This window comes from Andrena cerasifolii, chromosome 15, assembly GCF_050908995.1.
Source record: "Andrena cerasifolii isolate SP2316 chromosome 15, iyAndCera1_principal, whole genome shotgun sequence".
Classification (NCBI taxonomy): Eukaryota; Metazoa; Arthropoda; class Insecta; order Hymenoptera; family Andrenidae; genus Andrena; species Andrena cerasifolii.
The window spans coordinates 10,031,245-10,057,643 of record NC_135132.1 but is presented as its reverse complement, the minus strand read 5'-3'; the positions used below and the strand labels follow the sequence as shown (position 1 = coordinate 10,057,643).

Here is a 26,399-nt window from a genome sequence, read left to right as displayed (position 1 = left end):
GAAAACGTGCATAAATATTAATATATTAATTAATCTTCTAAACCCCTAACGTGCGCTGGTAGAATGTGTAGCTATGGAACAGCAGGTCCAAAATCAAATTTAATTTTTTTTTCTTTATAAACTATATTGCACTAAAGGTGGGTAATAACGATTTTATATGAAAGCTGTAAATTATTCCCGGAAAAATTCTTAAAAGGGTCATTTTTCTTCGCGGAGGAATTCTATTCTTTGGGTTAAAAACATAGCAAAATTTAGTATTTTTTTTAAAAGAAACCAGCGATCCGATTCATTTGAAATTTTGACCATGCTTTGATGCATCTTTGAAGAAGCTGTAAGTTTTTTTGTATTAATTTCTAACCATAAATATAGTAGTTATGCGTGATCGACCATCACGCCGCGCAAAATTCGTCATCCGTTGGTGTGTACGATATTTATCTACCAGGTAATCTGAAACAGAAAAATGAAACGGCGTTTTGTTTTATAAATATGTAGCTTGAAATTGACGAACCAGCAAAAAACAAAAAAATTTATTGAGCAGTGTGGAGAATCCTCAAACTGAGAGGTCTCATCCTTTAATTTTTGCTACCAATTTTGCGCCAATTTTTTTATCTAACAAAAGAAGTACAGAACTTAAGGGTACCCTGGATCATCAAATTGAAGCTACATATGTACAAAATAAAACGCCGTTTCATTTTTCTGTTTCAGATTACCTGGAAGGTAAATATCGTGCACACCAGCGAACGACGAGTTTTGCGCTGCGTGATGCATAACTCCTATATTTATTATTAAAAACGAGTAAAAAATAAACTGCAGCTTGCTCAAGGATGCATAAAAGCATGGTCCAAATTTCAGATGAATCGAAACGCTAGCTTCTTAAAAAAAAATTCCTAAATTTTGCCACGTTATTAGCCCATAAAATAGTATTCCCCTATTAATCAGCGTCGATGTCCGGTGAGAAAATCTTGCATTATAAATGAAAATGGCCCCTGCGGGGGTCCTTAGACTCTCCCACTTGTTCTGCTCTTGTCACCAGCTGTATTTGACGATTCAGAGGAGCCCGTTTCGCGTGAAACGCTCAGCGTTACGCAACTCGGTGGACAGGGTGTACGTCTCGAAATAACGAGAATAGTTGGCAGCGAGGGCTCACGTTCACGGCCAGAGGATCTCCCTATATTCCACCTTTGCGGAGATATCGAGCCGACAGCCTCGGCCCGCATTGCCCTCACGTACTGGAAAGCGAGCGCGGCTCTTTCGCGGGGGACGGTCAAAATCTGAGAAATCGAAACGGTGCCGCGGCGGCAGATAAATTTGACAGGACGCTCGGCACGCGAGTCGCTGGCCGTGTAACGGGAGAGAACGACGTCTGCTCGACTGGCAGAGGAGGAGTTTCTACATATAGAGGTAAACGCGGCCCGCGAAACGATTCAGTCTCGTCCAAGCCACGCGACATTCCAACACACCTGATCGCGTTCCACCGCCAAAGTCTTCAGCGACTCGCACCTGGCTTACGCGACAGTATTTCCACCCCCGTCGTGTCACCCGATTGCGTCCTCCACTTCAGCTGCAGCAAAAGGTGAGTCCTCGGCCGCTTGCGGGTAAAAATTTGGGGCCATTTCACCCAACTTTCTGGAGGAATAGTGGATCTCTGTGAATTAGAAAAATTTCAAAATCGTCAGGCGGTGGTAGCGGAATAACGAGCGGGTTTATATTTTAAATTTGTCGAGTTTAAAGCTTGGAGGTGGAGCTTTTGATATGGCAAAGCTAGATCATTCTGCCGCGCTGGGTACGCAGTGTTCGATTACGAGCAACGATCAGTGTTTACAGCGCGATACACAAAGATTACATCGCTATTGGGGGATCCTTGGCCGCGGATTAGCCGGGATTACGGGCGCAGCCTGCGATCGCCAGATCCACTGTGAAATTTACAACGGTCCCCGCTTCCTGAAAACGATTCGCCAGCCCGCAGCTGTTCCCGCTAAGCGGCGGCCGATTTTTCCGCGCGATTAACGGGGCGCGCCTAGCTCGCGGGGACTCGCCATCGATTTCGAATGCGCCAGGGAGCGCCTCGAATCGATTAAGTGGAGCCAAAGGGTTCGTTTCCGCGGGATTGGATTCGACAGCGACGAAAATTTCATTATCCAAGCGAGCCCGTGTCGTTAAATCGCGGGGCGTTAATTAGTTGGACACGAGCGATCGGTCTTGTTTCATTTGATCGATTCGCGCTCGATTTCGCGATTAATTATGTCTTGGCGAATAGTTTGCAATTAGGAAATTGTATTTGAAAATCCCTGATCTGCGCTGTCGTTGTGTTTTGAAAACAAAAATATTAGTTATTAATACTTTCACCTACAAGGCTTTCGTTTAATTGTTTCAGTTTTGTCTCCCGCTCTCCCTTTTTGTTTTTACTTCGCAGTCTTTATTTGCGATCCCCTCGAAATTTACAGCTCCAAATTAATTTATTCCCCTCCGCAAGTGAAGCTGTCGTTGCGCGAACGATTTACAAATGTTTATCCGGTTTGTCAGAGTTGATTTACAGCAGGAACGCGCGACAGACTTCCGAATTCGCAGATAAGGCGTTTGGAAGTTCTGTTTCATGCTCGCACTCCCAATTATATTTTACTGCCAGATAACAAAGAATCCCGCAACGAGCGACACGCAGCGAAGACACTTCCTGTTTACTCAAGTGCCACTACTGCAATTAAGCGAGCCTGGCACCGAGCTGCATCGGAATTCGCGGTGAAGCCGAAGGGGATACGATTCCACGTTGCAAAGCACATCGAAAACATAGAAGACAGTTTTCCCATAGGAGCCTTCATTTTCGAGTAAATCGAGCCTGAAAGCGACGTCTTCGTCACTCGAGCTCAGCTTGCCCCATCTTCGAAGTGGATTTCCTCAAAAACGGAGGCTCCTATAAAAAAACTGCATAGCACCTTTTCGCTGTATTTTTTAACGACGAATCGATCCCACCCAAACTTCACCTGCCTATCTTATCTAGTTCTCGAAATAACTGCGTTTGAGTGACACTACTACTGGTTCCGATCGAAATTCAAGTTGGAAGATCAGTCGGACGCTCTGCGCAGCTGACAGGATCGAGTTCCACCTCCCGTGGAGTGAGAATTCAATCAATAATACCCTTGTTTCAGCGGACAGACATGGAGCAGAGCGGCGTGTCGATAATAACACCCCCCGGGATCACGGATAACTCCGTGGGGAAGTCGAAGAGCATCGGTATCACGTTCAGGACCAACCCCACCTTACAGGCCGCGAAGGAGAAGCTGAAGACGCCCTGTAAGTACCCATTTCTCACCGGGGAAGTCGCCTCCGAGTCTCCGAACCGCGGGGTAATCGACGCGGCGCGACGCCAGGCTGATCGACGCGGTCCGGCTGAAAATCGCGCGAGCCAAGTAGAAAGGCGACGGTCGGGCCGGTTCTTCCCGTTGCCCGGCGAAAGAAAGGAGGAAAGTACGCGACGCGGCGCGCATTTTCTCGAAATCGGGTTACCGTAGCCGCGAAAGCGACTGGTTCGGAGCCGAGCGCGGGTCGAACGCTCGCGGGGCTCCACTTCGCGGATGCAACAGATGTCCCATTAGCGCGAGGAACGAACGGCGGAATAATTTGCATGTCGCTGGTTATTAGGCGGCTGCTCGACAAGCGCGGGTACTTTTTCGGGCTCGTTTCACTTTTGCCGACGACTTCGCTCGCTGACGGCGAGAGGACGAGGATTTCCTGCCGGCTGCCTTTCTTCGTAGAGAAGAAAGTAGGGAGAACGCGATCCTGGCCGGTCTGAAAAGAGAGCGAAGGAAACTTTAATCACTGGCGCAAGTTGCAACATTCCTCGGGGCGAACGGCCACCGCCGTAATTCGGTTTCTAGTTTCTCAAAGAATCGATGCTCGTTTTTCTACGTTCCAACTGCATCTCGCGTCCTTCCCGAATATAGCGCACATAGGTCGCATAGATAGGCGAGCAATAACGCATAGGAATTAGCATTATGTTAACGAGCAAGATAATTAGTATCGCGTTAAATAATAGCCACTGCCAGCTGCGACGCTTCGCGACGAACGAGGAAGAAGGGAACAGTAGGAATTGGTTTTCGCGTGGCAGAACACCCCACTCTTCGATGGGCGGTCCAAAGAGTGAGCATTGCGTCCGAACCTACCGTAAACCTTAAGGGGTCATTCTACTTTGAACCGCTGGAAATTAAGCTATTTTTAAAGATATTTTTCTCAGTAAATGCGACGTATAATGAAATAAATTTTTTTGGTATTTATTAAGCTACTCTTATATTATACAAAAAAAAAATAAAAAGAATGTTTGCAATTTGTTTTAATTGTTTTTTCACAATGTCAATATGGCACCTAAAAAAGAGGTATGTTGACTTTTTTTGTCACAAAAAGAATGTGCTTACTAAATTGAAGTTTTTTCTGTTTATTAATACGTGCGAACTTCGGGAATTTTTTAAAACAAAACCATTAAATATATTTACTTCCAGCTTTGTGGCTTTCTCTGTCAATCTTCAGAGAATATAACAAAAAAAAATGTACTCAAAAATCGTGGTTATATCCGGAGTTATTGAGCTTCAAATAGAGCGCCTTACAAAAATCATATGCGGACGGTTAGCATAAAATCAGCCGCTGTAGTTGCCTGAAATAAAAAATTTAAACTTTGTGTAATCTGTACGAGTGTTGCCTAAGTATGTACAAATCTAGGCAGAAAGTTTTCAATCAATATAATTTGAGGGTTTCTCTTAAAAAAAATCCCAAATATAGTAGGCCTAATGTACAGCTAACCAGACTTAAATCTGACCTAACCCAACGCTATCACCTCCAATAAATTCCCGCCACCGCATCCGCCCCAGCAAAGGTGCTTTTTAACGTCTGCCTTTGGAGAAATCGGTAACAGAGTTGGAGGAGTCACGAGCGTGCCCCTTTTTCTCACGCGCCGGGCAGGAAAAAAGGCCAGCGCAGAGTCGAGACCCAGTTTTGCCCAGAAACACCGTTATCGTCGCTCCTCCTTCATCGTTCAGCCTTCGGCAGACCTATCTAATTTCCGAGCTCGCTTGAGCAGAGAAGAAGACACCTCGGTGGCGCGAACCGCTATGTCCATCCTGGGCTGATGACTTATCGCGGCGATAATTCGCAGGCTCATCCGCGGAGCTGGTTACCGCGGCCGCTCCACATCTCCCGGCGTAACAGGTTGAAATGTCAGCGCCCGGGAATGCCAAGCGTGCCGCGAGATAATGCCCTTTGTGGGACGAAAACGCAGCGCGATATCGGCCGGATACGCAGCGTTTCTCTAGCTTTTCACGTTCCAGATACTTTCGCCAGACTTTCTTCCCTCCGCGGGAAACGCCACGCTTCGGTGCCAGCTGCGGGGCGCACCCCTGCGCCTGGGGCCGTTTTGGTGACGTTTTTTTTTTTTTGTGAAGTATTTTTTAGATTTCTGAGATTCTTTGCATTATTTACTAACGCTTCGGCAGCGTTACGATTGGGTCAAGGAAGGCACGGAGCCCGCCAGGGTTAAGAACCGTTAATCCTCGTGGATCGCGTGAAAAACGACGAATTAAGGGGGCAGAGTGGAATGGTGTCGGTTTGGTGGCCACTCTCCGGGCGTTCACCGCGAACTTGACCCACTGTCACACTTGTACCCATCACTGAGCACGTGTGCTCTTTAAGCCCCGTTCGCATTGGTCAACAAGTATTCCCAGAGACTGAATCTACCAGTTGAAAAAATCTCCACCTCGGTTTGAAGGACATTTCGAGTCCAGGCGACGCGAGTCGTGATTAATAAATAATAAGAAGGATGGATCGACGTGAAAAAAATATTTTCTGCAAGCTTAAAGACGCCTCCTTATATCCCAAAAGAGTTTAGTGCAATATCAACAACAGCTTTTTAAAAAAAAAATCATAAATTGCGGGAACTGTTACAGGAGAATCCTCCCCATAAGGTCGAGTAATTTGATTAATGTGAACGGGGCTTTAGGTTCGCCATTTATCGCGATAAATGCGAATATTAATATATTACTCGCCTCCCGATCGATCGAACTGCGCGATAAGAGGGATTTATCGCGGGGATCTGCTGTGTAGCTAATTAAGCATCGAGTGGCCTCTGATTAATTGGACGGGTTGGCTTTTCATGGATCGTTCTTTATTTAGCGTGAGTCATGGGTCAGCGACGAAAAGCGAGTTTCTAGTTTACGTCGCCTGGATTCTAGTTGGTAATGTAAATATCGGTGCGAAGTTAGTAAAATTCAATTTCCGGTGATACATATTGTTACTTAAAGCTGGAACAGACACTTCGAGTAATTTAGTAATTTACCATTGTTTCACTAAACTACTTGACTAAATTTTAGTGTTCACGCACGTAAAATTACTAAATTACTCGCCACTCGATTAAATTACTCGACGCGTCTGAATCAGCCTTTACACTGCTGAGTTTTCAATGGGTCACTTCTGACCCTCCGGTTCTAAACACTTACAAAAACCCAGCTCCTCGTGCTCTGCTTTCCGTAAATTAGAAGAAGCCCATTTCACGTCTGTTCTTGGTCTAAACGGCATATAACCAGTAATTCAATCGAGTGGCGAGTAATTTAGCAATTTATCGTGTATGGACACTAAAATTTAGTCGAGTAGTTCAGTAAAGCAACGGCAAATTACTAAATTACTCGTCATTCGACTAAACTACGTGTCTGAATCAGCCTTAAGACGTCCGTCGCGGTATCTGGGAGCGCGACAAAATTTTAGCTGTTTGTAGGTTATGTAACAGTTCGAAATACGATATTTCGCTGCCTCGTAACGCACCGGTCGTTATCTTGTCGCCACTGCTTTTCCGGAAGCCCTGGCAGAAGGCGAGTTTACGCAACGGCGGGCCGAAATTACTTTCGCGTCGCGATTCAATTAAAGCCGGCGATAATTTTTCCTACGATCCAGGGAATTCGCGGAGCGAGTAGATGGACGGGTGAACGCGCGGCGGAAAGTGCGGAAGAGACGTTAATTGGAGCGTGCAACGCTCGAGTACGAAGCAGTCCTCGATCTTGAAAGCTTTTGCGCGCGTGCACTCGTTAAATCGCCGACTGCATCGCCCGCAGTTACTGGGCTAAATTGCGGAGAGAGAGACGGGCGCCGATTCTGACGCGCACTTTCTACTCATCCCTTCGAGAGGCCCCTATTGTTTTGCTTTCGATTCCTAAGCCGAGCGTCCGGTCCCCCCCACTCGCGCTTTCTCCCGCAGCGCACTGCGCGCGTTAACGGTAATAAGCCAAAAAGGAGCGGACTCCCGAGAGTCGTGTCGCGATTCACTGACTTTCCAAGAGTAACACGATGCTCCAGAAGGCTCCGTGAAATACGACGCGTCTAAGGATGAATTACTGTCGAACTTTCCCATCGTTACAGTTTCTCCCCGTCGGTAACTCATTTCCCTGCGTTATCGAGCGGCGATAAACGAGGGAGCTAATCGTTCCGCTTTCCACCAGCAGATGGTGCTCGGCGTTCACGCGAGGGAAATACGAAAACTATGACTTCTCGTCGCCTCCTTTCGCGGACCTTTCACCGTTTTCTAGATCCCGATCGGGGGCGCGTTACTTTCTCGATCCCTAATTACCGCCGGTAACTTTCATCGTAATTACGGGCAACACCTATGCTCCTCGTAATTCCACTGGCAATTACGCCGCGGCGATACCATCGCTAACGGAAGCGCGCTCTTTCGAAAGGAAAACTTTTAACTCCCCGGCTACGTTACGCTCTCGTCCATAAATGCCCGAGCAACTTCCTCGTTGATAAAAGAAACCCAGAATTACAAAAGCCGCGGTTTTGCGCAACGATTGAAGTAATCCCTCTGTATGAATAAAACAGAAAAGAAGTGACGCAATCGAGGAGCGCTTTCTTCCGAGGCGTCCCGGCACGCTTTCGCGCAGCGCCTTGTTACGTTCCGTCGTTACGCCGCCGGGCGGAGGCGGTCGGGGGTGGGATTTCGTGAAATCTCGCCCGGTTGTTGTAATCGCAGTCGCAAACTCGCGGCAAGCTCGCCGGGGCGTAGCCGGCTCGGGGATTTATACAACTTCGCGGTAGACAAGTTGCTGTTAGGCGGTCGCACGCGTGTGTACGTGCGGCTGCACGCCGTCGCACGCATTTCCGTCGGCGACGGTATGCAGCAGCACGTTCGCCCCAAAATCACGGCCGAGTTCTCGCGATTAACCGTGTGCCGGCCGGATATAATTAGAAGCCATCGCGTGTCACGCGCCATTTCCATTAACGAATCCGTCATATCGAGAGCGACAGTGATCGCCCGTTAACGTCCTCCGATCGAGCTGATCCTACGACGAAAGCCACCGGGACACCTTGACGTGGAGTGGTTGCGTATAAACGGGTGTGTAGCGCTACCTCCAGACTCGCCGCTAGATGGCATTTGTACTGATCTCGCTCTCTCGCAAGTGCTCTCTCAACTGCCTACTCGTATATATACCAGTTTCGTCCTACCTTCTGATATCCGCGCGTCTTTAGGCAGTGCTTTGACTTGACGTGTTCACTTCTCTTTCCCTATTTTCTCCTTCACTTCCATGCACAACCCTCCTCTACCTCTTTACCTCCTCGAATGAATTATTGGGAGAGACGTTCAGGGATGAATTTGGGAAATACTTTGGCGTAGTTGCAGTAAATTTGATAATTCCTCCATGTGCGCCTAGAATTTCATAATTTTATCCAGAAATATCGCATCAGCTGGATTCGCCCTGCAAAACTCCATCATCGATTCATCGAACCCAGGCGAACTGTTTGACCTCTGCATCGAGATTTCCTCATCATCGATCCCGCTTTTATCATTCCCAGCGCACGCACACGTAACGGTGACCCGAGATTATCGCGTTCGCGATAAATGGAGCAGAAGATTGTAATCCTCCGACGAGAATATTAAAATTTCATTCCCCGGCGGATCGTCGAGGCCTCGAGAAGAGGAAAGCTCGCAATGAGAGCCTCCTCTTCCGCGACTATCCTTTCCAGGTACCACCTCTGCCAGCCGTGCGTAACTTCCACGCAAATTCCCTTGACCCTTAACACCGCGAGTTTACTCGGTCAGTAATTGTGTTCGACAAGCACGGAAGCCGAACTTGCTCGTCAAAAGTTCCCTTCGAAAGTACCACGAAGCCTAATTTCAACTTCCACACCGTATCTACGATTCCATGTCTGTTATTCGCGGAAGCTCGCAAGGCGAACCCTTACTTGTAGCGTCGTCAGCTACCCAGGGACATTCGATGAGACTTTGGAATCGAAGATCCCCATAGGGATCCACGTGCAACCCCCGAGGGTACCGAATTTTTGTTCGGAACTGTACGATCGGTTTTTCGACTTCCCGTCGCCCATTGGCGATAAAATATTCGAAGGGTGGAGGGGCCTCGAACGAGGCAATTTCGCGCGATCCCAAGCGGAAGCGGCATCGATCGAGCGCGCAGGCCCGCGGTTACCTTAATGAGACGGAGTCGGGGGCCTCCGACGTAATTAAGAAAATTGCCGTCGATCGAGCGCGGATTCGCGCCGCGAGCGCATCGCACGTGCCAGCCACGATATTATTCCGCGCGATTTCCAGAATCGGGTCGGGGTATCAAACGTTAATGAGAATCGGCCTGCGAAGCTCACGGGGCGAACCTTTGCCTCCGCTTCCGCTCCGCCACGCATGCGATGCATAAAATTAAGGCGCCTCTTCCTTTCAAAGGCCACGTTTCGGTCGCTTGACCTGTCCTCGTATTCTTTTTATATTCGAGGCAGAACGTCTCTAATTAGTTCCCTTGACCGATGCCCCGCAATGGGATATTTTTCGGCCAAAGTAGCGATGGGTTCGAACGTACCACGAGCATTTTTGTTTGTTTAGTTTGTGCAAGCTCTACCCTCCTGTCCATCCTAATATCGGTTGTACAGTAAACTCTCGCTGTGGGCTGAGCTCGCCTCAACCATTCGCAAGCGCCTCTTAAATTATGATTAAATAATAAATCTGTGAAGAATAAATTGATTCTCAAAGGTAGTTTGAAATAATTTTTTTTTTAAGTTACGTTTAAGTTAAACCCTTATTAATGCGGGGCGCCCCCTTAAGTGTCTAAAAATTTAAGCAAAGCATAAATTGCGTATACATACCGAAATTGTTGCGGAGCAACTTCCAACTATGCATCGCATTTTCATTCTGTCATCGCACGTTTTAAAATACTTACGAATTATGTCGATATGTTTTTAAACGCGCGCGCAAGTTCACGTCGATGATGTGACGTCTTCCCATCCAGAAGATGGCCTGGAGCCCGGCGACGTCGTCCGACGAGTGCGCCTATCGCAATGACTGTGCGTCCCATTTCCTTACAAACGTCCCACCGCGGGCTCAGCTCGCGTATACCTCGCCCCAGGTTCCGTATGACAATGACGCCGATCGAACGCGAGCAATCCCCGCCCCGTCCGCCGAGAACAACCCCGTGTGAACCTCAACGACCGCCTGCGCTGTTCCAGGGCTGAGCAGCTTGATGCAAGAAGATGCCACTGGCTGGGAGACCCTGATGATAGGCCTAGGCGAGATGATAGGCACCGCTATTCTGGTGCTCATCGGCTGCGCGGGCTGCATCGGCAGCATGAACTCGGTCCCCTCGAATCTCCAGATCTCCCTAACCTTTGGCTTCGCCGTCATGATCGCCATACAAGTAAGCAGAGCCAACGTTTCCCCACGCTTGTAACTATTAAGTTCCACGAGCATCTCGCTGACACGTTCCGCCATCCGGCACCTTCCAGTGCGTCGGACACATCAGCGGGGCCCACTTGAACCCCGCCGTAACAGTGGCGGCGGTGATCCTGGGGAAGAAGTCCCTACCAATGGCAGCGCTCTACATCTGCGCCCAGTGTGTGGGGAGCTTGCTGGGCTACGGGCTGCTGAAGGTCTGTGAGCACCCGTCGCTATCGTTCCTTCGATCTCTTCCAGTAGAACAACCGCATTTACCAGGTGTTCATTGTTCCAGCTGATAACACCGTCGACGCTGCTGTACTCCACTTCCCCAGCTAAAGCCGGCTCCTTCTGCGCGACAGACATCTACAACGGCCTGACCGCCAACCAGGGGTTCCTGGTGGAGACCTTAGCCACCGCGGTGTTGGTGCTGTTCGCCTGTGGCCTCTGGGACTACAGGAACGCGAAGAACACGGACTCGGTGTCCATCAGGTTCGGCCTGTGCATCGCTGTGCTCTGCATGGTGTTCATCCCTTACACAGGCAGCAGCATGAACCCCGCCAGGAGCCTGGGCCCCGCCGTTTGGAACGGCTACTGGGTCAACCACTGGATATACTGGGTGGGCCCCATCTGCGGGGCCATCATCGCGGCGGTTCTGTACCGCTGCCTCTTCCTCTGCAAGAGGATCCCGGAGCGCCAGAGCAGCGGGAACCTCAGGGGTGTAGAGACGTAGATTGGGGATGATGCAGGTGATCTTGGGTGGGATCAGTCAGTAGGGAACTTAACTTGACGCGTCCTTGACGGTTCTTTCTCATTTGTAGCGTGCGAAATTGCATTCCGATGGTCCACGGTTCACAATCACGGGCGAGAAATCCTAATCGTGTTCGCGCTTGCTCGAGTCGCTGGAAACCGGTGGCCACGGTTCGAGGAAGAGACAGAAGGGGGACTGAGGAAGAGCTCGAGCCTGCTTCGATCCACGAAGGCCACGGAAATTCGTCTTTGAGCACGGGAGAGCCAAGAAGAATGCCACGCGACGAGGACTTCTCGATTTATAGACTGACCTAGCGCAGGAATCGCTTTTGTACAAAGGTTTTTCGCAGCTTCGCGACCCCGAGGAGCGTAACTTAGTCTGATCGCCGTGCTATTGCCTCTGGAACCTCCCTCGAAACTCGCGGCGCCTCGCGAGAGGGCGGGAGAGTTCTGTTTTTAATAAATTAATTTGGAAAAGGGAAGGAAGATGTGCGAGGTACTACGAAATTCTACGGGGTGGCTGTGAATTGTGTGTCGAGATTTCTGGAGGCAAATGTCGAGCACGAAAGGAGAGCAGTTGTCTCTCGATGAATCTGGAGCCTCTGTAATTTGTGCAATTTATGCGAGACAAGAAGCAGAATGTCTGGGACCTTGAAATTACCTAGAATAAATTTCGTGCTCCCACGTTGCCCTCCAAAATGCCACCCGCATTGGGCAAAGCTAGAAAACCGAGTTTCAGAGGCCAGCTAGTGAGAGGAGACGCGTAGAAATAAATTTGATACGTTTTAACAGCGGACAGTGTCTTTCTTCAAATCCCAACCCTTAACATTATCGCGCAATTCCCGCTAAACTCGACCGGTACGCGACAAGGTCGCTAAAAAATGAACAAAAACGTCCAAAGAATTTTTCTCGCACGCCGCTCCGTTCCGAAGTAAATCGACTCGGAAGGCGCGCGCACGGGCGCCTGCACTCGCGTTCAAACGCGATTATCTCGAGAACGAAGGGTCGTACCAAAAAAATTCTCTCCACACTTTCGACGTATTTTTTAACGCCGAATCCAACGCACCTATCAATTTTCCTCGCACGGCGCTCCGTTCCGAAGTAAATCGACTCGGAAGGCGCGCGCACGGGCGCCTGCACTCGCGTTCAAACGCGATTATCTCGAGAACGAAGGGTCGTACCGAAAAACTTCTCTCCACACTTTCGACGTATTTTTTAACGCCGAATCCAACGCACCTATCAATTTTCCTCGCTCGCGTCACGTGGATTTTTAAGTCGAATTTGCAAAGAGGTAAAAATATAACCAGGCACAAAGTGCCCCTTCCTATTCTCCATCCCGGTAGAACGTCTACTTCCGAGCCACTCTGTGCAGCCCACTCAGTGCTCGTGCGAGCTCCATCGCATGAAAGTGATATCGCGCGATCCGCCAAGCGACACGTTTATTCGTTCGCATTGCTCGCGGAGAAGATTGCAGTCGGGTTTGTTGTACGAGGCAGAAATAAACGTGTCCAGGGAGGGGGATTCGCAGATCGAAAATAAACTGGTGGGGCCGGCTACGTAGATGAGATTGACGTTGAATCAACCGCGGAACCACGTGCCGTCGCGATAAAAGTGCGTACGATCGTGCTCGTTCACAAACAGTCGGCACGAGCAGCCGTGCGCGTTGTCCTCCACTCGATCTAGATCTCCGCGGATCTCGGCGCGCGTCAGTGTTAGTGTGCTCCTCCAACGACTGACGCCATGTCTACCAACGACCTACGTACAGGTAAGATTATTGCGAGGGCTTCGATCGAGCAGGATTTAAGATAATTCAGATTTCAATTGCCGGATTATTTCGCACTCCGTTTTGAGGTGCTCGGAGTTCTGAAGGTGCTCTAAGTGAAGTGTCCTTGTAGAATTCACGCGAAGTGCCAAAATTACGAGAAAAAAATTATCGGAAATTGTTCTACGTGCCAATGGCAATACTGTAGTACAGAATTTGATTTTTAGCACTCGCTGTGCTTTCTATTAGGGGTTTTCAATTCTTGGCAAATCAAAGGACACGCAGAGTGTTCGGAAAAAAAGGGAACAAAAATTTAGAATTACTATTTCTGTTTTTTTTTTTTTTTAATTTCGAATGTTTGGTGGATTAAAAAGATCGTTGGTCGATGAGAATTTTCTGGAAAACGAAAGCTGGTAGGGAAGAATTCTAATCCACCACTTTTGTCCATTATTGGGTGTACAATCGTCCCGCGTATATACGGTTGCCAGAAAAGAAGCGGCACGCGCGAAACCACAGACATTCAACCATTCCCGTCCAGCTTCCCTACCGATCCACCTGTTAAATTAATTCCGGAGCTAGCCACGTGTTAAGAAGCGAGAGTACACAGGGAGAATGGCTTCTGCACACAGCGCGTCGCATAACACCAGCGTGACTCGGACACGGAGGAAAGCGTGACATAGCTCTGAAACGCTCGGTCGACCAAAGGGGGCAGCCGCTATTCGAGGAGAGCTGGCACTGCCTGCTGTGCAAACTCCACTGATATCCCAATCAATAATCACTCTTGCAGCTCGAGAGATCCTTTGTTCAACGGAAAATTCATTGCTACTAAAAAATCGGCGAGAACTTCCAGAGCCACGTGGCCGTCGAGTCGTCGACCCACTCGACCCAGCCGTGTTATTCCGTAACGGCGACGAGTTAATCCGCGTTTACGAAATCAGATCGAGGCCAGCGCGATTGGAGCAAGTGTTATCGTTTAACCCCGGCTGATAACGCGGCTTCTTACTCGACCGCGGCAATGGGGGTACGACGAAACGCAGCGGCGCTTTCGTCCCGCTTGCCCGCGAGACTTCATCCGCCCCTTATCGCCCGTGCGTCATACGGAAGCGCGCCAGATTACTCTCGCGACCTGCCAAAGAACCACCGGCGATTTTTCATCGGTCACACCCCCTCCCTGCCGCTCCGACGACTCGTTAATTGCCCGGTGATGGGTGGAGCCGATCGATTTTAACAGCGGCGATTTATCCGGCCGTGATAAAACGAAAAATTTCGATAGATAAAAAGGCCAGGTCGAAAGTCTGGCCGGTGATGACGAAGTCGTGGAAAATTATGGAAGCCGAGCGAGCCGAGCCAGCCGAGTCGAAAACAGAATGGAATTTGCAGGTCAGATCTTCTGGCAAACATTTTTCGCAAATTCGTCTGACCTGATATCCCGGAGTGGATACTGCAAACGAAATCGCGCGAGTGTTGTTTGCATTAAACGATCGTATCTCTCCCTGTCACTGCGGAATCGAGAGCGGCGCAGTGTTTTCATAATGCTTTGCGGAACGATGTCAGATCGACGAGGAGGAATAAATGAGGCTAACCCTGACCTAGGCTCGGCCCAACCCTCGGGGTACACTTCATTATAGTTCTGTAATAAATGCTTAGTTATAGATTTTTCAATTTCCTTACCATTCTCCCCTCCCAAAAAATGTTTAAGATCCAAAGTGGTGTCACGCGCCTCGGTAGCCTGCATTTTTTTCTTCTCGATGCAAGGAACTCATATCGTCCTTATCTCCGCGTGGAAGCGCGTTAAGTTATTCCGCCGGTAGGTTTCCGCGAGCGATGCTAATCCGCGCTAACGAAGCGAAGCATTCCGGAATGGGAAAGGAGGATTCCTTCGCCTGCTCTCAAAATATCGAAGGAAATTTTATGGCTTTTTACTGGCCCGGATGTTGCCCCTTTATTCCCTGACGCGTTAATGCGAAAATTAACATAGCCTCCGCGTCGGCGAATGGATAATTGCGCCCGCGAACCAGTTGACGGAGTGTAATTAACCGTAATTTATTCCCCGGGTGGGTTTGCTCCGCAAATAGAAGGCATCTTTTAGACACCTTTTTCCGAGAATACATCTCGACTGACGTTCATCACACCGAGACGTCTTTATCGCTCGAAATTTGCTTAGCGATTAGGTACGTAATTGTTATGCGCGAAGGAAAACTGTGTACCGAAGCAGGATGCTGGAATTAAAGCGTATTAAACGGAAGAGATAGACATTGTAGTTTGGAAATTTCACTCCCCGCAAAATAAATGTCGATCTTTGGGAAGAAACGACACGTCGAGAGCAGCGTGGAGTCTCCCGGCACGTTGGTCCGGAGCCGGACGATTATTATCTTATCTGCAGCTGCCGACTGTCTTGGATTATTTGACTTTTCTCCAAGAAAATATTATACTTATACCGCGAGGCTTAAGCAGATCGCATTGGATCGAAAAAAAAATCCAAGGTCGCGAAGATTTCCCCGTCCGCGTTGGATGAATCAGCTTCCAAGCTTAATTATTATTTTAGCTGTCTTCGAGAAGAGCGCACGAATTGGAGAGCTATGCGTTTCAAGGTGGGGGACTTTAATCAGCGATCTGTGTACGATCGACCAATTCCACAGAAGCGCCAGCGAGAGATTAGTCTGCAATTAGCCGGTATAATCTGCCTATTAGAGGGATGAACGGCATTAGATATACTGCACCGCGTACAAATTGACTAATGGCCCCGTGGCGAGCTGCCCGGCCACGTCGATGGGAGTGATCCTTCTTTCCTTTCCCCGAGATCGTTCTCCGAGCAATTTTCATCAGGTTCGCTCGACGGACCTGCGTTCTTGGAACGTGATTACTCTTGTTTCTCCGTCGGCTCTTTAAACCGATTCTTCCATTCAGGGCAGCTCCTGCGACCTCGATGAGAATAAAGAAGGCAGAATTCTATTACAAAGACACCCTATATATATAAAAAAAAATTTCAAATTCTCGGTGAAGTGAGCTCCGAGAGGTGGTTTCAAGGCCGACGTGATTTTCAAGTGGGACACTCTGTACGTACAAAAAAGGCCCCACGGCGTGACTCACCTGGAGAATGCAATATTGGATGTAAAAAGCAGAAACGCGGGCGAAATACAATTTTATCTCTTTAATTGGGACTTAAGCCATTCCGCGAAAGAATCCGCGGAAAACAGGATACGGGGATTAAGTGAATCGAATCGGGAATCTGTCTAATCGCGTCTGTATCGCTCGAGAGTGATCTGCAGTTGGCTAATGACGCCAGGCAGCATAAAATTATCGATTCAAGGAGCATAAAAATACAAGAATGAACGCGCGTGATGCCTATCGAGGAGGAACAGCGACATTGATGGCGCAACGAATGCAGATTAGTGCAGCTCGAGGTTGCAATTTTTAATTGCACGCGATGGGTATCGCCCAATGCCTCGAAACATACGTAATTGTACTCGGAAGCGACAAGTGCTGCGCTCATTACTGTAACAGGATACACAATTACACGCGCAGGCACATTGGGTTATGTAATGAACTTGATGGTGCAGCGTTTTTCAATTGCGAAAAGAGCAGCACTTACGGTAGAAATGCTCGAGCTATTATCTAAGTGAGGCGGTTCGGTACCGTTGATAAGAGAAATCAATCAGATTCTAGGGTCCATCTGGCTTGATGGGGCGAAAACGGTGGGTCGTGTACAGGGTGGAACAGAAATAGGGATCGGCAAATCTGCGAAGTGTCTAAGTCGTTTATAAAAACCTCCAAAAGGGATTTGCAGTTATTCCAAATCAGCTGAACCACGGATCAAGCGAACGTATACACAGGGTGTCCAAAAAGAAGCAGTCCCAAATTTTCCACACAAATTTTTCCTCCCAAATTTTCAATTCTTTAACGCATGGAATTACCACTACCAACTAAACCACGAATAAAGTGAATTTAAATTAATCATTCGTATATACCGGGTGTCCAAAAAGAAGCACTCCCAAATTTTCCACACAAATTTTCAATTCCTTGAATGCATGAATTTACAATTACCAACTAAACCACGAATAAAGTGAATTTAAATTAATCATTCCTATATACAGGGTGTCCAAAAATAAGCAGTCCCAAATTTTCCACCCCAAATTTTTCCTCCCAAATTTTCAATTCTTTTAACGCATGGAACTACCAATACCAGCTGAACCACGAATAAAGTGAATTAATCATTCGTATATACCAGGTGTCAAAAAAGATGCAGTGCAAATTTTTCCACCCAAAATTTTCAATTCTTTTAATGCACGAAGCTACCACTAGCAAAAGTGTTTCGCACACAGTTCCACGCTGTTGGCCCTGGCTACAACCAGGTGAAAGCGATTCCATCCTGGAAAAGCGAACCGAACGGAATGGTTTTTTCCCAGCGAAACACCAATCCCCCCCCACGTATATGCATTTTACCAGCACGAATTCACCTTTTCCTGTCGAGCACACGCGGGAAAGTAATCAGGGATGCGTGCTCATTGGAAGAGTGCACCTCGTGATTGATGCATCTGCACTTTCGACCGCCCCTCCCCGCGGCCGACGAAACTGCCCATAGGGTAAAAGACCCAATTACTGTCACCTACCCAATTACTGTCACCCTATGCTGTTTTACTTAAAATAAGCCTGAACCCTGTGAAGTCATACACGAAAAAAATTTGACATACAATTAAAACTGTAATTTATACGAGGAAAAGCAGGACTTCATATTTTTTTTTTCATTAATTTTGATAAGACGATAAAAAGTTTTAAGGTGATGAGACATAATTGATTAGATAATATAAGCATCATAGTAAATAATAACAATCGAAATTCAACGATTTACTGCTTTTTTAATTAATATTCGGGTGACAGTGATTGGTACAAGCGTTTCAAGAACTTTTTAATTTCTGTCATGGCAGCAATTGATCAGGCAAATGAAGCCTATTACTGTTACTTGCCATTCCTATCATTTGCGGTGCGCGTGCGTAAGGACATAACCTTGATTTTTTTGACAACGTAACCGTAGACTTTTTGTAAGTATTATTGTTAATATTTATAGCAGAAACGTACTTTGACATGTTTTATTAAAACAACAAAGTATCTATATTTATTCTCGTTCACTCTGCTCATATCGTTTACTTTTTTTCATATCTATATACATTTACAATGCTAACATATATAATATGCTTTTGTTTATAAAAACTAGCAACACAGAAGTACTTTTGACCGTAATTAATGCAAAAAAAAAATTAATTTTTGGAATATGCAACAGTAAATGAGATGACAGTATTTGATTAGCTGATATTAATTGGGATGTCAGTATTTGGTCAGCTGACAATAATTGGGATGTCAGTAATTGGACGGAATACATTTCACAGTTGAGGGAGTTGAGATGTGCTGAGGATTAAATAATTGAGCGGCGGTTAAATTATCAAGACTCAGGAGATTTCGGTTCCCCTCGGCCGCAAGCGTTGAATAAAAAGGTTAAACAGCTGCTGGAGACACTTATATCAATGCGTACGGCGTCGTCCTTCGCGGGGCTCGACTTCGACGGGCAGGAATCGCTCAGGGGGACTAGCTCGGTGTACTCCGTCGGTGGAAGTCGTACTGCGTGCACGTCGGACGCGTCCACCTCGCTGCGAACGCCTCGAAATGTCTCGCGATTACGGTAAGGCTTCTGTGACGCGGTAAAGAATTCTATGACAGAAACCAGTTCCCTGCTTGAACGAGGACGCTCAGTTCGAAGTAGCTTGTCCTGCGATCCTTTGGTTCTGCGAAGTGCCCCGTTGCGATCTCGAGGAATCGAGTAGACTTTGGAAACGCGGTCGATACCGAACTGAGTGTTGGAGAATTTCGAGTAGCTGTTGCACAGTTCAGTTGAAGTTTTGCAGCTCGATGGATGGAATTGAATTGGATACAGGTGGATTTGTGCCCTGGGCCTTTGTGCTAGAGTGCGCGTTTGACTATGTGGCTCATCATCAGAGGGCATGAATTATGCAATGAGCTTATCGCGGTTGACGTACTGTTATTTAATAAATGCAAGCACTGCGTTACTTTTTTTCGAAGGCAGCTGATGTAGTACATGTTACATTGCGTAAATGGTGAGTGGAAGAAACTGTCGAATGTGCATTCTCGTAGTGAGGGTAACTGAGCGTATGAATTTCGAAAACTCGTAATAATTGATAGCTGGAAGATGGAGTTTGATTTTATGTTGCGAAGTAGTTTTAATGCTTTGGAACGACGACTGCATCACTGCGGGGCCATTCAACCGTATTGTTGACCACTATACCGCGGCAAACCCCTATACTTGTTCATTATATTCTACTAAACCCCTATACTTGTTCATTATATTCTACTAAACCCCTATACTTGTTCACTATATCCTACTAAACCCCTATACTTGTTCATTATATTCTACTAAACCCCTATACTTGTTCATTATATTCTACTAAACCCCTATACTTGTTCATTATATTCTACTAAACCCCTATACTTGTTCATTATATTCTACTAAACCCCTATACTTGTTCATTATATTCTACTAAACCCCTATACTTGTTCACTATATCCTACTAAACCCCTATACATGATCACCCAGACCACACTAACCTCTATACTTGATCATCCTACCACACTAAACCCCTATACTTGATCACCGCACCGCAATTGAACCCTGCACAGCGCCTAAGCTCGCTATTCTCAGTGCTAAATTTTTCCAGGCTTCAAGAAACTAATGCACGGCGACGGTGCCTTGAAAACCACCCTGCTGACAGCAGCGGCCGAGATGATCGGCACCTCGATGTTGGTTTTGGTGGGCTGCATGGGATGCATCGGCAGCCTCGGCGTGGTCCCCTCTCACTTCCAGATCTCGATAACCTTCGGGCTGGCCGTGATGGTCGTGATTCAGGTCAGTGCGAACTTCAGATATCCTCGATCGCGGCATTTCTACGGATTCATAATGGGATCGTTCGTATTCAACGCAGACTGCGTCCTCTTCTTCGTCGCTACCTTTCTCCTTCTTCATTATTCGTTTGATAAAGCCTACACCCGGCGAATAAAGTGATAAGGAGAGGTTCGCTGAAGCCTCCGATTAATCGAGATTCGACTGGACGTGTCAAGGACTCCTAGATTACGTCCGATAGTACTGATTTATGGGGAGGCTTCTGCGATAGAGTTCGAATTTAATCTCCGATGAACTGAGGGGGGATTACGCGCAATCGATTTATGATAAAATAATACGAGAATGTTTCCTTCGATTCTGTTTGCAGACCCTCGGGCATATCAGCCAGGCCCATGTCAATCCAGCGATCACGGTGGGCTCAGTGGTGCTCGGACAGAAGACGATCCCAGAGGCTTTGGTGTACTTCTTCTCCCAGATGATCGGCGCAATTGGTGGCTACGGAATGCTGAAGGTAGATACAGCTCTGAATCATTCAGGCTCGATGACCATGCCAGAGACATTGAATTGTAAACGAGCCTGGCGAAACGGCCGCGCGGAAGGTAGCGTACACGAGGCCGACACTACACGTCGATAATGAACAGTAATGTAATCGGAACTTTGCCCTGGACGCGGGCATATCGCTCTATCAAGGTTCAAGACCTTCCTCTAATCTCCGATTCAGAAATCGCGCGAGTTATTCATGAGCGCGCACGCTGACGCAACGATGGCGACGATTGGTCTTCGGAATTTCTGGAAAATGCGCGATAACAACGCTCCCGAACCACCACTACCGATCACCTTTTTTTCCTCGTCTTGAAAACCAGCGGGATAATTAACGCAGTTCATACTGCTACTCCATACATTTGCATACCATTTGCAGTGGCTCTCAGTTTGAAACAGGTTGCTTCAAGCATACTGTTCACAAGTCCATCCACATGAACGCGTCACGCGGCGCTGTGAGACACGTTTCCTAGTAAAAACCCGCGCGCACGTTTCAGGTGGTGACGCCAGGAGGTCGCCTGACCAGCAAGGGCCCAGCGGAGGCTGGCTCGTTCTGCGTGACCGACCTGCACGCTGATCTGACGGCTATCCAGGGCCTGCTGCTCGAGGGAATATCCACTGGGATACTGGTGCTGGTCTCGTGCGCTGTCTGGGACAGCAGGAACGCGAGGAACACGGACTCTGTGCCGATCAGGTTCGGGCTGACGGTGGCCGCCCTGGCCCTGGCGTTTGGGCCCTACACTGGCTGCAGCATGAACCCAGCCAGGTCGTTGGGGCCCGCCCTGTGGAACAACCACTGGTCCCACCACTGGATCTACTGGTTCGGGCCCATCGGGGGCGCCCTCCTGGCTTCCTTCATGTACAAAACTATATTCGGGGTTAAGGGCCAGAGGCAGGAGGAGAACGTACCGGAATCCATAGCGCTCAACAGCGTGGAGACTCAGAAGGCAGAGGTGAGGACGCGAAAATACTTGGTCGAAAGTGATATTCAGTTGCGACATAAATCAACTTGGTAGAAGTTTTTGGGCCTGTTAGGGCTTGTAAGGACCTGTAGAGGTCTGTGAAGGTGGCCTGTGCCTTCAGGGATAGTGATTTATAGAACGCTGAAGTGTAGGGAAACAGCAGTAGTGATGCTTCGATAGTTGATCGCGCGCAGACCTCCAAACTAGTTCACGGCTATCCCCACAGAGCCCACGTGTGTAATACTGCAGTAATCAGCCTCTATACAGTGTTTCGAGCTATTTCTCGTCATTTTTAGCTTCCCCAGTCGACAAACAGAAGATACGCGATATGCAAATCGAGAATTACAGGCATGCATTTTCACGCATCTAACCTAGATCTGCCTCACCCCCCTCCACGAAGTGGCAATTTCACGTGGAGAACAACGGCGCGTTTCTCGTTCACCTTTAAACGGGTGCTTTAAAGTAACGAGGCTCGCCAGACTGCCTTTTATCATGTAAACGCCATGCACGGCCGTGCATCAAGGTGTTTCGCCGTGACACGGGGATTACGCCGTAAGGGCTGGCCGTAAAGGTCGGCGATAAATCGTTCGTTCTGGCCAAGGAACTTCGGCGAAGCTGGTTTTACGGGCAGGTGGGATTTAACCTCCGCGGTTTACCGTCAATGGGACACCTCTAACCATGGATCAGGGAAAGCCGTTTCCGGGATATCGCGTCGTTCAGCTTCTTATCCCATAGCTTCTTTTTAGCCGGCGTCTCGCGAGCAAGTCAAAGGAAAGTTGGCAAGAAAGCAGCTCCCTTGGAGCTAATCCCCACCCCAACCGATAGATACAAGGAAAAATAATCACGAACGGCGAACAAATTAAGGAGTCCCATGTAGGCGTGGCCTCCGGCGGCCCCCAGATTTGACCGCGCCTGTTACCGCGCGATTCTTATCCGCGAATCGTCGCAATCCATTGCGCCCAGAGCGATTCACCCCTGGTTGGCAGCTCGCTAATCTCCGTTTCTTCCCTCTGTTTCAGGCCTGATCCGAGGGGTTGGAGGACTGATTGAGCGTCGACCGTCGGAATCGTCCGCGGTACAGGTCAATGGACGCTTTCTTCGGGGCAGCCGCCAGAGATTAAGCGTTGACCGGAGGACGGAAGATCCGGCGGTCCCTGGGGCCGCGCAAAGTGGATCGGACGGAGCTTGAAAGCCCCGAAGAGCCTCGTCACCCATCCTCGCTGCTAGCGCGACACACGATCACCTTTCGGCCTGCCCCCGGGTCACCGTGCACCGCACACAGACCGACGCGTCGGTTTGCAACCCTCTCACCAGGACCCACCCCCCATCTGTGCTCGAGATCCCGATCCTCTTCAGTGTCGATGAACTACCCCCGAACTCGCGTTCGCCCATTCCACCGCACAGAAAGACTGTACTTATCGAAACGGCCCCCCGTTTTTTACGAACAACGTGCCACCAGATTACACAGCTGTAAGAACGAGGGGCGAGTTATACCCCGGCGCAGTGGTTCTCAACTTCGCCCGAGATTCCGCTCGCTTTTGGGCCGAATGGAAGCTTCGCGATGTTACGTGGCCGCGAGTGGAGAACCACTGCCTCGATGTATTTCACAGTCACCACCCCGCTCGAATACTCCACGACACACCCAGTGTATGCTACCGTTTCAATTGCCCCCGGTGCTTCTGGCGGAGATGGCGCCCTGACCACTGTGAAACCGACTTCGCCACACGACTGTACATAATTGTTACTTTTTATAGATGAATGTGTGCGCGACGATACATAAAGCGCAGTCAGACCAAAGGGACGTTACACCGGTGGCCTTTTTAACCCAGATTCCCAACAGCCGTGCGTTACAAAACCCGCGCCTGTCGATTTTACAGCCAACAACGAGAATATCTCCGTTAACAATCGCTCGACAACCGACCAGGAGAAACCAATTCCCGCCGATTGCAAATTGACCCGACACAGGATAGCCTCCCAGTTTTTTTCATTACGAATAAAATCCAGCGCCCACTGGACGGACGTGGAGCCTCGATTCCATTAGAAAAAAAAAAGGAAGGGAGAATAAATAAAAAATAGTGGCATGGGGGTGCAGGCCTGATTGCCTCGAAAAACAGTCAGTCAAATATTAAAGGGCCGGGTATCTGGCGTTGTTTGACGAGCTCTGCCCGCGGAAATCGATTCGCTCGACCAGCAACAGAGCCGTGAAAAACAATGGACCGACCAGGTGTATCGTTTGTCGGTGGGAAGATCGCGATCGTAACCGGCGGCAACAACAGCCATCGCTTTGGGCGTTAAAGCAATGAGCTCGAATAAAATGTTCCACCCCTGGGAGCTGTTTTTGCCCGATTGCACAGCGCGATGCGTCCGCGCGGATGCTTATAAAGCGATTTTACAATCGCGCTGTTCGACTATCGGGAGGAACCGTCGGCTTCTGTGTGTTTTTTTTTCGCTGCTGGCAAGGGGTAGGTACACAGAACGAGCTACTGTAGTTAACCCTTTCGTTAAAAGGGGAATCGACGCTGCTGGACTGTTTTCCGAGCTTTTGGGGATTTGGTAATTGTTACTTTGTGGGGTGGTTGGACGAGGGTGCGGGGAATTATGGTTTCAGGTTGACGAGTAACAGGTAAACGGGGATGTGATTTCGGAAGGTGACGGTAGAGGCAAGACAAAGTCAACAAGTCGCGGAAAAATTTTCATCGCGCATAATAACGAAAATTTCTTCGAAAATCTCCACTTTGATTTTCAAGGGCAAAGTTTGTTTCTAATAATTTTTCAATATTTTTCCCTTGTTCTGCAGCATCTTAGCTTTAACCTCCAAAAAGATTCACCCCTCTATCTTATTTCTGTCAGAAGTTCTACGGTTTTAACCCAAAAAGGTGTACTCTGTCCCACCATGCGGCATTGGCGGAGTTGGTAAGGCGCCTGCCCAGTAAACGGAGGATCCCGAAGATCGCGGGTTCGAATCCCATCGCCCGAGGTCCCATTTTTTCCGTGATTCATCATAGGAATTACGAAACCTAATTCTTACAGGTAAGTTTCCGAAGTACTTTGTTCTCAAACTACCCCTACTCTATCTTCGTTAATTTATACAACTTCCTAGTTGAGCAAAAAGCAAGCTTGCAGACTAATTTACAAAAATACCTCTGAAACCCCCATCAAAATATCAAGATCTGAGCAGAAGAAGAATAACTACACCCCTGGTATCGGTAAATTCTAGTTTCATAGGCGTGTGCTAATCATCTTCCAGCGAATATTCATCGCAGAGAGCTAGAGAAGATCTCGCCGAGAAGATTCCTCGTCCTTTCGCAATGAACGGTCGTTATTTATTATTCAATTAACATAAAATTACGAGTAGACGGAGGACGTGCATCACAGGCGTTAGGAGAGGGGACAATGGCTCGTTACCACGTGGCAGAAAATTAGACGAGGACTTAGAGAGCGGAGGGAGAAAGAGGGGGGCGGGAAAAAAGGAGGAAGAATAAGTGTCCGGACGAGCAGGAAAGGAGGAGAGAGGATTGTCGCAGTGGAAGCTGCATCTGGCCGGCGTGGTGCATTTTTCCTGGCGGAAGGAAAAGTAATATTTCCGTATGATTTACATGCCCGGGCGTCAGCTCGCTCGTTAATAATTCAATTTTCAATCTGGTCTTAATGCTCGCCAACCCCCGAAGCCCCCCGCCACTCTGTTGTTCCCAGCCACCCCCCAACTTTCCCTATTTCCAGCGCGTCTTTCGCCTCGTTTTTCCTTCGCGGGACGACGCTCGGATCAAGAGGTAAGACGAGAATAACTGCACACCGACCGGGGGCATAAACATTTGCCGTACAATTTCCTGGAACGCCTCAGCGGTGTCACGAGCACCAGTGGCATTTATAAATCGAGCATTAATTGCATCTCGGGACCTGTGTGATCACAGTTCGTTGGTCAGGTACCAGAGGGGGATAATCGGGGCGCCATTAGCGGATTGATAGTGGCATCAAAGCAGCTGACGATCTATTCTGGGTCACCGAAGGCGGCTTGCTAATTATTTGGTCACTGCGATGAAACGGGCCGCGAAAAAAAATCCCGAAAAACATTCAGAGCGCCCGAAATGGTCAAAGTGATCGTACAAGTATAGAGGGATCATATCCCCGGTGGATCCCTAAAATCAATTTACTGAAAAATGCGCATTCTTCTTCCGCGAGCAAACGTAGGAAAAACGGTCCGTATAGAACAGTGATCTAATTGCCCGTAGGCGGGCACAAAAGCCAGGCAAAATCGCGGTGAAAAGGGCACAAAGGAGGGAAGCGGATGGGGTGCGTTCGAATGTCGTGTAATTGCCTATTGTGGCCTGAAAATCCAGAAAATATCGTTCTGGTCCCTTTGATAGCGACGGAAGGGAGGGGGAGGCGGGGGTAGGGGCGCTTAGAAAGCGTAACGACCGGTTCGATATCGAGCTAATTATACGGAAAATCTGATGCCTGCGTTCCACTTTTCCTCCAGCGATACTCGCGATTCCATGACCCAGTGATTTCGAAATGCTCCGCAAAAACCCGTGGGACGATATTTTTTAACACCCCCCCCCCCCCCCCCCGTCTGCCTAACGGTCAATTTGCACGCGCGACCGGGGACACGGGCTCGGGGGTTATTTTGGAAACCGCGAGGCTGGGTTTACTTTCGAAACGCGATGTAGCGAGGGATTACGAAAGTTTCAGTTGTTTTTCGCTGTTATTCGAGCGTATTGTACGTCGAGCTTTTTGTTTGCCGCGCCAAAGAAAGAGGCACCGGGCCTATCGGATTCTTACACTTGCTGCTCCCACGCG

General features: G+C 48.5%; 3 protein-coding genes across 6 annotated transcripts in view; 2 read left to right on the top strand and 1 right to left on the bottom strand.

Annotated features, from left to right (window-relative positions):
- Positions 1-26,399, bottom strand: part of Beta'cop (coatomer subunit beta') — a 106,847-nt gene that overhangs the window by 12,781 nt on the left and 67,667 nt on the right. The window lies entirely within an intron of this gene.
- On the top strand, positions 1,163-12,225 carry LOC143377313 (aquaporin AQPcic-like). 2 transcript variants are annotated; one of them, XM_076828460.1, is made up of 6 exons: positions 1,163-1,573; positions 3,052-3,288; positions 10,477-10,664; positions 10,753-10,896; positions 10,977-11,430; positions 11,503-12,225. In XM_076828460.1, exons 2-5 carry the CDS (start codon positions 3,153-3,155, stop codon positions 11,412-11,414), a joined length of 906 nt encoding a protein of 301 aa, XP_076684575.1. In that variant the 5' UTR covers positions 1,163-1,573; positions 3,052-3,152; the 3' UTR covers positions 11,415-11,430; positions 11,503-12,225. The 2 variants fall into 2 exon arrangements, with proteins under 2 accessions (XP_076684575.1, XP_076684574.1); XM_076828459.1 differs by having other exon boundaries at positions 1,165-1,573; positions 3,144-3,288.
- Positions 12,856-23,399, top strand: LOC143376763 (aquaporin-like). Of its 2 annotated transcripts, none has more exons than XM_076827406.1 (5): positions 12,856-13,196; positions 19,919-20,106; positions 20,468-20,611; positions 21,138-21,593; positions 22,622-23,399. In XM_076827406.1, exons 1-5 carry the CDS (start codon positions 13,172-13,174, stop codon positions 22,625-22,627), a joined length of 819 nt encoding a protein of 272 aa, XP_076683521.1. In that variant the 5' UTR covers positions 12,856-13,171; the 3' UTR covers positions 22,628-23,399. The 2 variants fall into 2 exon arrangements, with proteins under 2 accessions (XP_076683521.1, XP_076683522.1); XM_076827407.1 differs by lacking the exon at positions 12,856-13,196 and adding an exon at positions 18,713-18,867.

Excerpts from the sequence above, each read along its gene's own strand:
- LOC143377313 (XM_076828460.1), top strand. The coding sequence starts at position 3,153 with ATGGAGCAGAGCGGCGTGTCGATAATAACACCCCCCGGGATCACGGAT. Across the intron at positions 3,289-10,476 it reads GGAGAAGCTGAAGACGCCCT|GGCTGAGCAGCTTGATGCAA; the intron begins GTAAGTACCCAT and ends GCGCTGTTCCAG. Across the intron at positions 10,665-10,752 it reads CCGTCATGATCGCCATACAA|TGCGTCGGACACATCAGCGG; the intron begins GTAAGCAGAGCC and ends GGCACCTTCCAG.
- LOC143376763 (XM_076827406.1), top strand. The coding sequence starts at position 13,172 with ATGTCTACCAACGACCTACGTACAG. Across the intron at positions 13,197-19,918 it reads TACCAACGACCTACGTACAG|GCTTCAAGAAACTAATGCAC; the intron begins GTAAGATTATTG and ends AAATTTTTCCAG. Across the intron at positions 20,612-21,137 it reads GTGGCTACGGAATGCTGAAG|GTGGTGACGCCAGGAGGTCG; the intron begins GTAGATACAGCT and ends CGCACGTTTCAG.